The following is a 12,809-nucleotide window of genomic DNA, read 5'->3' as shown; positions in this document are numbered from 1 at the left end:
TCTCCCAGTAAACAATAAGCATGGGATGAGGAAAAACAACTCCCTAGTACAATAATATTAGTCTTGTGAGGGGGCTATTGTTCTCTGCAACAACGTTTATATCCAGCATGGATTTCAGAGTACTTCCATGGGGTTCCCGGGTCTTCCATCCAAACACCTGCTCAGCTGTAATAAAGACTAAAAGAGCAATCAGTCATGCTGAGTGTCTTACTTATGAGCAAGGTCATTAAAGAGTGGAATGCCGCAGCACCACTTTTCAAGGCTAAAGGTGGGTATTAATTAGGCCAATTCAGTAGTCAGTGCTTCCTTAAACCATTTTAAAGTAGCCTTGTGCTGATTTCAACACTAGTTGAGTTGGAATACAGATACAGAAGAAAGCAAAACAAAAGACCTAATTATGTTTGTCACTAAAGCCACTACAGAATGTCACTTGGCCCTGAAAGCCTATGTTACTCCCCATCAGGGACATGGGTTTCTGGGAAATTTTCAAGTGGAAATTTTTCAGTTTGCAATGGGAAATTCTCTTATGCCCTAGAGCAGGCATGGGGGGGGAAGTATCTCATGCTATATTCATTTTATTTACAACTATATGTATATCCTACCTTTCCTCCAAGGAGTTCAAAAGGAAGCAGGATAGTTCCCCACCTCTGTGTGCTAGGTTTTTCAGAGCCAAGTGACAATGTATTCTAGCAGGGCCTCTGTAGTGGCTTTATTAGTTGAATCAGGTTCTGAGTACTCTGCTTCTGTTAGAATATTTACTCCATTTAACTGTGTGATGTGTCATTTAAATGTTTTGACCATATCCTGCCCTTACGTAATGTCTTATGTATATAGACCCTGGCCTTTAGATTTAGATTTATAATTTGCCAGCTTTTTAGGCTCTGGGATTTGTATTGTTAATTTAAAGCTGCAAGCCTATGCATTCTTATTTAGGAGTAAGCCCTACTGAACTCTGATATTTACTTCTAGTCAACAAAAATAGGATTGAGCTGCATCTTGGTTACATCCAAACTGTTGAACTGAAATCGCCTGAGAAAATGGTTTAAATTCCAGTACTTCCATCTGACTGATTTATGGTTAAGACTTACCAGAAGCTAATTAAATGGAAGCATGAGAATTCCCTAAGGGTGAATATGGAGAAATAAGATCAGGGCTTTCCTCTCCTTTTTCTTTTGGTGTGTGTGTGAGAGACTGTAATCACTGTTATGGAGTACTGGCACCTTTTCTTTTTTTTTTTACCCCCCCCCCCCAAAAAAAACCCACTGGACATGATTAAGTTGTTGGGGATAAATTGCTTATACCAAAAGCTTGAAATACTTACTAAGTATTGCTATTGAAGTTTATTTTAAACGTTTCTATATTGTTTTACTGAATAAACTGATGAAATAAAAAAGGAGTTAATTGGAATCCTAATCTCATGAACTCTCAAATACCTTCCAATGTAACTACATCTATGTAGCACTGAATCTGTAAGGTAAAGGAAGGTCACTACAATTTTTCAAAAGTGAAGAGCCTACTTCAAACAGCCTGCCTTGAAATCTAACATTAATGGCTTTGCTATAACCTTTTTGTTTTAGAGCTGTTATTTGTTTATAAGTCTCAATAGCCTTTTTGGTATCACAGCTTCCAAAAATGGTTAAACTAAATTTTCTTCATAAACAAGCCAAATCTGAAAAACAAGCTGATCATTAACTAAGATTGCAACATTCCACCCCACAATCTCTAGAATTTTTAGGCAGATCTTGCTTACTTGTCCTTTTGATCAGACACCAGCCTTGTGAAGAAAAAATGGCTCTATAAATATTTGAGTATCTTTTAATTATTGACTTTGGTGATGTCTTTAGAAGTCAAGGAAGCAATACCTATGAGTTACTGAAGTGCAAGATTGCTGCCAGACCAAGGGCTGGATGTGGCTCTCCAAACAATTTTTTATGCCCCCCCACCCTCAATTTTTTTGTGGTTGCACCAAAAACAAAACAAAACTAGAAACAGGGCAGGAAATAAAAGTTTAAACTACTACTCAGCCCAGCCCAGTAATGGAGATGTAAATTGTCTCCTATCAGATTGATAATCTTTTGCACAGGGAGATGACAGCTCCCATTCTCAGCTGAACTACGCACGTGCCTGTATTTGTGTATGCATGTACATGCAAGTGTGTTCTTGTTGGGAGTACAGGGTGACCACACCCACTAGAATGGGCCTTGCCTGCTCTAAATGAGTGAAGGATTGAAGCCGACTGAGAGACAATCATCACAATTCTCAGATGCCAGTTCCTCCATGCTTTTAATTCAAAATGCAGAAAACAAACAATGCTAATAGTTAACAAAAAGAAAACAGACACACACCCTTTTTGGAGGCATGCTGCATGTCCTCTAGCAGTTCTGCCATTTGCCAAAACATTCCGGGAACCAGCAGAGTTATCTGTGCTTGTGAATCTGGGGGGGAGGAGCTGCACTAAATGCTTTGAGTGACCTTGTTATGAGGGACAAAATGAGAGATAAACTGTTCATGAACAATGATATAAAGCATTCTTTCAGAGAGAGCTGTGGACCTGTGAACATGACAGAAACATTAAAGAGAGCTTGGATCTGGCATGGATTATTCTGTCAATTTATGCTTTCTCAAACAGATCATTATTAAAGAAAGCACAAAAGAAAATGAGATGCAATGCAGCGGACAGATCCAGATTACATAAAACTGGCCATAGTGAAAAGTTTATTGACCATAATAAAACTTGTTAACAAAGGAGACCAGATCTGAAGCAGCTTACACTTCAAATGAAATTCTCCTTTCTAAGGCAGCACTTAAATGAGTAGTTTTTTATGCTTCATCCTCAGACAGCAGTTGAGGTACTTCCATGGAATGTAAGTTCACTCTCTTCTCCGTATTAAGTGTAAATGTGTAACTCAGGCATTGAATAAGCAACACTTTGAATTCTTTTTCAGAAAATTCCAAAGTTTGATCTCATTCATAAACTATTAAATTCATCCTGGTTTGGAGAACTCTTTATAGAGATAAAAGTGGAGCATAATTAAAGCTATCAATTAGCTGCTGGTTTTCAAGTCCAATACCTTTTACTATATCCAAGGAAGACCCCTCAGTTTAAATAAACATTTCGAAGAGGACCAGTACATGCCCCTAATAAAAAACCAAGCATAGCTTTTTACAACTTTCTTCTATTACTGATTTTCCCCCCTTCCAAAGCTGCAGCTCCACAGGCACAATGGATTTGTGTGCACAAGAGAGCTTTCTTTCCCTGCCAATCCCCACCATGTACCCCCTGAGTCAGCTCCAGAGGGTTGGGAGAACCTGTACAGCATACTTGTGTGCGTGTGTGTGCATGCACAGAAGAAATAGAAGTCTTGTTGAGTCAGCAGAACCCCACTGGCACAGCATTAGATGTAACCCATTATTCCTCCTTCCTCCAAGCTGCTCAATATTAAGCCACCGATAAACCCACTATCCAACCTGACATAGTTTTTGTTGTTTTTCGTGTGGGAAATTGCAGTCACACAGAACTATGTCCAAGTGCTAGTTAGTGTATGAAGGGGCGAAGACAACAGGGTTGATTCCTAGGCTCAGCTAGGTCGCACACCCTCTTCTCTGATGAGAAAGGAAGCGAAGCCTACTCTTCTTGTTCTCTCTCTACACCACGTAACTGGCAAGCGCCGATCTTAAAGCATGTCTGAAACTATCTTTCTGTATTTTCTACCCAGGAGTATTCTGCCTGTGCTCTCTCTGCAGCTGCTTGGACAAATACATGAATGTGATCTTTGGAACATTTTGTAAGGAAAGTATTTTTAAACTTACTTAACTGTGTGTGGTCTACTTATTGCCAGAGGGGTACAGAGGGTCTAACAACTTATATTCCTAATGCTATACTGCTGCTTGACTTTTGTGAATTTAAACTCTGTTCTTGGGGGGCTCTCTCCTGCTGGACAGCGAGTTTAGCCCCATGTTTTGAATCTAGGCACCCAACCAATTCTTTTATTTATCCCACCCGCATGGGTCACAGGAATTCTTATTTTCCTCTTACATTTTAAATAAGAATTTGCAATTGAGTATGGAAGCCAACATGTAACAAAGTCTTGTGGCACCTTAAAGGTGAACAGATTTATCACAACATAAGCTTTTATAGACCACAGCCCACTTCATCAGATGCATGAAAGATTATTCTCAGTTGGTAGATAAATGTGTAACTTAAGTGTCACCTCCCATAGTCCAAGGAACAGTACTCCAGATTTTTCCATGGCCAATTCCAGATACTAGGTTGTATCCAATTCAGGACAAAGCTTTCCTGAGACAGAATACACTCTGGCAAAGCCTAAAATGTGGGGCTAGGAACTTTTGCCCAATATTTCCAACTCCTGCCCATTTACCTTGCACAACATTGCACTGGATATAATCCAGCATGTATTGTGCAAAGTAAGAGGCAAGTTGTGCTTGTGTTCTTCAACAGCTATACCTTTAAGCATCCAAGTTTCTCCCCCTGCAAATTTAGAGGAAGAAAAAAAACCTTTATTTTCATCTGCAGTTAAAATTTATTTGCCTAGATTTTCTTTGCCATATTAAGATTCAAAAAAGCAAAGCTGATATACACACAGGAATACATTTAAATAAGAAAAAAATATACAAATTTACAAATGGAAAAAGAGAGGCAACAGAGAATTAACTATTTGTTCTTAAATCCATGCATCTTAAGCTAGTATCACTTGCCCTGAAACCAAAATGGCTTTTGACAATGCAGACAGAATGGCCTTGTTCAGACACAACACTGAACTATGATTCAGTGTTACATGCACATGTCTCAGGCTTATGTGCTCCCTTCCCCACTCTGTCAGTGAAGAGGGTAACGGATGATGTCAGTTCTGTTATAATCAACCACTGTGCTAGCATTATGTCCAAACACAAAACTCTGGGTAATGAAACAATTCAACTTTCTGGTGGAACTTGGGTTGTTTTAGTACAGTGGAACCTCAGTTGTCAAACACTTTGGAAGTTGAACGTTTTGGCTTTCAAATGCTGACAACCCAGAAATGCTTTTGTTTTCAAACGTGCCTCGGAAGCTGAACAGCTTCCGAGGCGAGTTTCTCAATTTTTTCAGTGGATTTTGCCAACCAGCAATTGCACCTTGGTTGTTGAATGTTTTGGAAGGCACACAGTCTTCCAGGACAAATTACTTTCTACAACCGAGGTTCCACTGTACAGTGAAAACGAAACATTTTCCTATGTTTGGACATAATTCTGAACTGTTGCTAATTAAAAATGAAAGTGAAAGCATCCTCACTGTCACACAGACAAGGGGAAGGAGCAATTGATGAGCCCAAGGCTTATTCAGGTAACATTAAACTATAGTTTAAAGCCACAAGAAGGTGCAGCTACAGTGTGCTAAATTTGAAGTTAGTGCTACGAACTGTGTGCTCTGTAGATAGAACATTCAAACTTAGCACTCTTTTTTGTTAATCAAATATTCAGGTAGAGGTATACCATATGAAACAATATACTAAAGCATGAATAGAACTGCACATCCTCTTAAGACTAGGAAATAGGTTTATTAAATCATTTGTAACTCCTGATGTACAGCCCAATCCAACACATTAGATGAAAAGCCTCATTCAGTTCAATGGAACTTACAAGTAACTCTCTGTAGAACTGCATCCTTACTTCCTTAAAATTCCCAAGTCTTGCCTTTGACAAAATGGACAGCTATTTTGCCATGGATTTTAAAGTGTACAGTATTAAGATTTAATGGCTGATGTTTGAATTGATACATTTCTAGATGCCTACTGAAATGGCTTTTACCAGTTACCAACTTGAACTTGAAGAAATTATTCAGTTTTGAATTATGAAGAACCAAAGCATCCCCAATACGTGAGATATATTTTGCTAAGCTGGTGAAAGATATTACATGAAACATTTCTCAAACTCCATTATACAATTATTGTGGCCCTTAAAAATTCTCAGTGGTGCAGGAGCTGCAAATCTGAAAGCACCACATGCTGCATCTAAAGTGCTCAGCTACACTGGTAGCATAATCACATGGTTTGGTCATTTAGATGCAGCCCTGAGCCATATGCCTAAAGCACCTATGATGAGGCCAGTGAAAGCTAAAAATCGTGACCCTTTAACTGTACATTTTTCTGCATATTTAAACTTCTGAACATGAACTTAGTTTTTCTATCATAACCCAGGAGGTTAGAAGGCATCTAAAATTTTCTCTACAGCTCCAACAATGAGCAAATATTCTATTTTAAATGCTTGCTAATATTTGTATACTTCTGATTTTATACTATTACATTTTGTATACTTTAATGGACTTATTGCATATTAGTGTAGGTAAGGACCCATCTTTCCTGTTTTTTCAGTATGTTCCTGACAGAGCCTGTGTTTGTGCAGCTTGCACAGCTCTTTTCTCCCTGCTGATGGAGGTACTGGGTTTTTGTTGTTTTTTTGGGGTGGGGGCAATTTCCAGTGCTTCCCTTACAGAAGAAATAATCTGAAGCTCAGAAAATGGACTTGCGGACAGACTTCAAGCTGCACTGTAATGAATATGAGAAACTTATCTATCAGCGATATAGAAATCCCATGAACCTAATATGCCACAGCTTTACACATGAAAATAGAAAGTCATCAGAAAATGCTTAGTTCTGAACTTAGTAAAGTAACTAAATTCCACATAGCATCAGCTGTCCCCTACCTAGTGCCCTTCAGATGCTTCAGACTACTATTTCCATGAGTCCCAGCCAGAGCAACTGTGCTAACTGGGGATGATGGGAGTTGCAGTCCAAAACATCTGGTGGGTACCAGATCTGAGAAAGCTGCACAGCATTCTGAATACTGTCAAATGGCAAGCAGGCCATGATGTGACAGTTTTCAAATTACTGAAGATTGAATCACTTATGATTATGCATGTTCACAACAGAAGATTCTTAAAATGTTAGCTAATTAGTACATTAAGGTTTTTTTGTGTTTTGTTTGATATAAAGCTGTTTAGCATTATATCATGAGTATCTAACAGGGCCAAGATAAGTAACCGCACCTCCCCCCTCCAGTTATAAGGTGTGCACATACAAGATTTACTTATAGGTATGGCTGTAACAGCCAAGTATTTCTTACAGATAGTCTTTGTCTTCTGCACTGATTAAAAAAGGCATCCAAATACAGTATTTACACATCTGATATTGCAAGTGTGTTGCAGTATGATTATAAAGTCAGGTCCCATATGAAATTCTGAAGTTTCCACAAAAGGAGGCTCATCATGGGTAAACAGATAACATTTGGTATCAATTCTTAAAGAGTGAACACCACAACAGTTGCAGGTTTGGTAGTCGTTTGCCACTTTTACTTGTACTATCATGATCATAATGACTCCAAAGTCCTGAAAAAAAGCATCCACACTGTCCCCCAAAGTGGTCAATACATTTTGCAAGGTTTCATTCAAGTTCTTTGAAAGTAACACAGCAACACTAGCTGCTTCTCACACACTGTCCTTCAGCAAATGTGTTGGTACGAATATCAAAACAAAACAAAACCCATGTGTAGGACTGGCCAATAAAGAGGCCAACTAGAAAAGGTCACAAATCAACTTCACAAGTGGGCACATATGTGATCTATAACCCTTTGTTTGCAGAGGTATAAGTTTATGCAGGATCCACAGAAGTTCAAGTTAGATTCTTCAGAGAATAATTTAAAGCTTCATATATAAATTGGATGATATTGTTTGTAACCAAGCTTCTTCCTACAAGTTGGGCAAGAATTAGCATTTCTTAGCGAATCACGGAGGCACTGACTACAAAAGACATGACCACACTTTGTTGATACAATGAGCCGCCCACTCTGCACAATTTCAGAGTAGCCATCCATGCAAATTGGACAACTCACGGTACCTGAACGCCGTGAATTTGAAATTCCATCATCAAGCAATTCCAATTCTCTGGGCAATGTACCGGTCAGCACCACATCATTATCTCTTGCGTCGTCATCATCACTACTTAGTACACAGCTGTCAGGCAGCTGTTGCCTTCTTAACTCTTGATTTCTTCGTCGAACATTTTCTTCAACTATCACAACAGAATCATTGTGTGTCAGATCAACGACTACTGGTTCTGAAGATTCACAAGTAAGGTCTACGACTTCTTCACAAGCACCTTCTTCGAGGTCAATTGGCTCTGCCTGTGAAGCGGCCTGTGAAGCTGCTTCAGCAGCTGAAGCAGCCATTCTACTTTGCTTGCGTGTTTGTCTAGAATTAATTGTCCCTCCACAACGCTTTTTGGGCACCTCGGTCTTCCCCATCCTTTCACTGGCAATCACATGAGTGGCTGCTACATCATTTCCGGTGCTAGAAACTGTTGCTGGAGCAGCAGCCATTTGCAAGGAGGCCACAAAGGAAGTTGATGGGGATGAAGAGGGAGAGGCAGGGGTTGAAGCAGCAGGCCCTGCAGGCTTGATCTCCAGGGCACCAGAGAGACTTGCTAAGCCAAGGCCACTGCCCTTCTTATTCTTCTTGCGCTTGGCACAACGCTTGGCATCAGTTGGGCTCATGGTACATAGAGGCAGAAGAGGCCAAACTCCCAATTAAACTAGTATTCTAGGAACAAAAGAAATGCATGATAAATCCTGATACATAACATAGATTGCCCATATACATATTTCCAAGTGACTAGTCACAAAACACAAGATTGTACCCACCCACATTGTGGTATGTGAATGTATTTTTTTTTTTTTAAATGCTCTATTCGTCCTAAGTATGGTCTTCTCACATTGTTCAACTGCCCCTTAGTCAACTGGGCTGTGCTGCAGCTGGAATGGAGGTTGGTGGTTTTTGGTGTCTCTGCCCCAATTCCTGGCTCAGAGAACAGATTCAGAACTGAACTAAGTCAGTATGCATCCCCTTTCAATGCACAAATAAGCATCAAGTCTACCTAAGTATCACCAAGACCTCAGCATGAAATAGTTAAAATTGCCTACAATATATTATTAGCAATAGGGCACTGGAAAATAAATATCTATGCAGATACTGAAATAAAACCCTTGCAAATGCCTTAAAAGCACTGAAATAGTGAATCAAGAAAACATTCAGATTTGGAGAGGTATCAATCTTAGCAGCTCAAGCTTGATGAGGGATAAGGAATATTATAAAAGAGTTAAGACAAACAGCAAGAGACTGCATTTTGAACTGCCCAAGAACTCATCCTTAGAGACAATATTGTGTTTAGTTTGTGTTTAGCTTGTCAGGAAAGGTTCCCTGAAAATTCCCAACAAACAAATGTCTAGGCTGCTGATATTAATAGGGCTAGAGCACTTGCAAAAGCCCAGGCACAAGCAATGGCTACTGATCCATATGAAGCAGAAATGTATGTCATTTTATAAAGAGAAAATGTACAAAGAGTTAAAACATAAAGCTAAAAGATGGCAATGCAGCACAGAAATTAGCTGCACAAGTTGCTGACATGTTCTAAGCTCAGAGCATGCCCAGTGTAAAGGTCTACATGCTATAACCTTTTTGGAACCAACCATTTTGTCCAGGCTGGCCAGATGCTTTCTGCTACTCAGGATCGCCCCCTTGTGACAAAGTTGAGATTTCCAGTCACGTGGTTTGCAACTGAAATCTCCTCTGGCTGGGCAGGAGAGCTTAGGTAAGCAAACTGAGAAGAAGCTCTTTCATACCATTACATGGATTGCTTCTCTCTTGCAGGCACGGGACATGTTGTGGTTTGCAAACAAACCCAAGCTGTGATGGGTTTTTCCTGTGCTGGCTGATTATTTAAGGGCTTCTAATGTTGATCTTGCTTCTCAAAAGTGAAATGGCTCTAGTACTTATGCAGTGCCCCTTTTCTTGCTTTGCGTTTCATGTCTTCTCATCATATTTTTGGTGGCTTGCTTGGAAGAATAAAGGTTTGCCCCCTTTATTTGGCTTCTGCTGCATCCTTGCTGTTTTTCCCTTAGGAATGCAGGTTGAGCCTGGCGTTGGAGAGAACAGACTGGAAATTGGGGGGGGGGATTTTTGTTGGGGGGTGTTCCCTTTATGTGTATCTGCCCATTCTGAAGATTTATTTTGTGTATCTGATGCATATTTAGTATAGAGAGAGGAGTGCAAGTAGAATAAATATTCTTCTATATGAACTAAATAAAAAAACAATTCCTGCTTATTTGTGACAGTGAGATTTACTGGATGTGTGCTGTCTGCTTTTTGAACCCAAGTCTGAAGCGTGAGACAGAGCATCTTTCTAGCCCTTCCTGGGGATGAGTTAGCAAAGCTTGCTGTGGACATCAAGTTGTTCTGGGTAATTTTTAACTAAAAGAGGCTGTGAGGCGCTCCAAAAGGACCTCTCCAAACTGGGGGAATGAGCATAAAATGGTAAATCTGATTCAGTGTTAACAAGGGTAAAGTGATGCATGTTGAAGCAAAACACCCTAACATTGTATATATGCTATTGAGGTTTGAGTTGACAGTGGCTGACCAAGAACAGAGATGTTAGGGTCATAGTGGATAGCTCAACTAAGATGTTGTGCCAGCAGTAAAAAAACAGGAATTATATTTTAGGGGGAAATAGGAAATGGACTTAAAACAATGCTACGTTGGCAACTGACATGCCTCTCCGGCTTTCTTAAGCAGCTAAGCAGAAGAGCTTATTCATTGCATTTATATCCCAGCTTTTTCTCCAAAGAGTACACACTTCATCCCCTCCCCAGTTAATCCTTACAATAACCCTGTGGGGTAGGTTAGGAGGCTGTGACTGACTCCAATGTCACTCAGTGAGCTTCATGACTGAGTGGAGATTTTAACCCTGATCTCTAACCACTACACCTCACTGGCTTGCTAGAGTACTTCTGCTACTGGGCAGCTATAAATTAAGTAGATTAATAAACATGGGGAAAGCCAAGTGTCACTTAGAGAAGGATCTGAAATATTTTCATTGAAGCTTGAATTTGTTTATTCTGGATTTTTATTTGAGGTTTTAATGTGTTATAAACAGCTTTGAGATTTTTCTTTAAAATATAAAGCTGTATATAAATGAAATTAATAATAATAGTAAACCCCACTAGGGCAAAATGGCACCTAGACATTCTGTTGTGGTGACCGTAACCCAAGTTTACAGTGCCATTTGGTGATTAGCTTATACACCTTAGTTTCTAACAATGGATAGAGCTCATCAGAAAGATGGGAAGTTCAACATCTGTCTATTAAATATATTAGCCACGTCACCTCCAGGAATTCAGTAAAACCAGATTATCTGCAAGGAAACTCCACCCGAGGATTTTTGGTACCATTTGGTACATAACACAGTGTACATCTCTCCCGGTATGCCCCATGGAGAGCCTCAAGGTCCATAAATAGCAACACCCTAGTGGTCCCGGGCCCTAAGGAAGTTAGATTAGCTTCAACCAGAGCCAGGGCCTTTTCAACACTGGCTCCGGCCTGGTGGAACGCTCTGCCTCATGAGACCAGTGCCCTGCAGGATCTGATTTCTTTCCGCAGGGCCTGTAAGACAGAGTTGTTCCACCTGGCCTTTGGCTTGGAGCCAATTTGATTCCCTCCCCCTTTCTTTTTCCTTTTTCCTTTCTCCTCCTGTGATGAGGCTGCATTTTAATATTTCAATATTTTAATGTTGTATTTTAATCTTGTTTTTAAGTTGTATTCATTCAACTTGTTTTTATTATTGCTTGTTAGCCGCCCTGAGCCTGGCCTTGGCTGGGGAGGGTCGGGTATAAATAAAAATTATTATTACTATTACCTCTACTGAATCAAGCCTGTTGTGTGCCACTTTGGGTGGGCTATACTAAAAAGGGTTACATACAATCTCATAATCAAGCTAATAAATGCCTTATCTCCATAATAGGGACTAGAACATCAGGCACTCACTGCCACTTCCCCAGCTCCAAAGCTAGGAGAAAGGCTAGAGGCTGGTTTGGCAGCTGAACCCAGGGGAAGCCGGGTGGTGGTGGTGGGAGCACCACACTTCTATGTTGGGAAGAGGTCCTGACAGACAGGCTGGCAACTCCGATGTTAGGCTTGGTCAGCAACTATCAAGAGGCCTGCTTGCAACCTTTGAGCTGGGGAGATGTGAATTGTTGGTACAAACCTTCCAGGGCCGTCTCCGTTCACAGTTCGAAGGTCGCGGGGAGGGGAAGAGGGGAGAGGCTGGGGCTCCTCGGAGCGGCGAGTCTAGGCCAAGAGCAGCTCTTAGGCGCGCCAAGGAACGAGATAGTGCGCACTTCCTGTTCCCTGCCTAGCCCTAGACCACCACGATTCCAAAAAGCCTCCCATCGCTGCCCCCTTGCGCAGAGCTCGAACCACACCCAAATATATTCGTTACAGTTTCGATTCTGAGGGGTTGCCTCCTTCCCGCCCCAGCCCCACGGAACCCTCAGCCTTCAAAGCAGCCCCACTGAAGGGAAAGGCCCTGCCGAGGAGCGGCCTTTCTGAAGACGACAGGCAGGGCCTACCTGTCACGAACATCCGGCGTATAATGGCAGTCTTTCGAGAAACGCCTCCCCGACCCTCCTCTGTACGGGACGAAACTACCTCAGAACAACCTCTAGCGGCCGCTCCCGCTACCCAGAGGCCCCAAAAGAGGAACAAACCCTTTCTTAAACCCACCACAGAAACGGACGACGCTGCAGAAATCCACACGGCCGCACTTTCCCGAGCAGCCTCCCTCCGAAGACTCGCGCGCACCTTCCTCTCCGAGGCTCCCACACAGCTCTACACCCGACCGCTGAGAACGTTAAAACGTCACTTCCTCCTCCTCCACCCCCCCCACCTCCGCAATTCGACAAACGCCGCGCAAGCGCGCCGTCGCTATTTG

The 12,809-nt window shown here is 41.3% G+C and overlaps 1 protein-coding gene across 2 annotated transcripts; it reads right to left on the bottom strand.

Moving 5' to 3' along the window:
• Positions 1–6,462: 6,462 nt before the first annotated feature.
• On the bottom strand, positions 6,463–12,754 carry LOC308481317 (E3 ubiquitin-protein ligase RNF4-like). Of its 2 annotated transcripts, none has more exons than XM_081013618.1 (2): positions 12,602–12,754; positions 6,463–8,587 (listed from the first exon to the last, which is right to left on the bottom strand). In XM_081013618.1, exon 2 carries the CDS (start codon positions 8,539–8,541, stop codon positions 7,696–7,698), a length of 846 nt encoding a protein of 281 aa, XP_080869744.1. In that variant the 5' UTR covers positions 8,542–8,587; positions 12,602–12,754; the 3' UTR covers positions 6,463–7,695. The 2 variants fall into 2 exon arrangements, with proteins under 2 accessions (XP_080869744.1, XP_080869745.1); XM_081013619.1 differs by having other exon boundaries at positions 12,448–12,741.
• Positions 12,755–12,809: the final 55 nt, after the last annotated feature.

This window comes from Podarcis pityusensis, assembly GCF_964106645.2.
Source record: "Podarcis pityusensis genome assembly, chromosome: 7".
Classification (NCBI taxonomy): Eukaryota; Metazoa; Chordata; class Lepidosauria; order Squamata; family Lacertidae; genus Podarcis; species Podarcis pityusensis.
The sequence above is the reverse complement of the archived record's forward strand: the minus strand, read 5'-3'. Positions and strand labels throughout refer to the sequence as shown.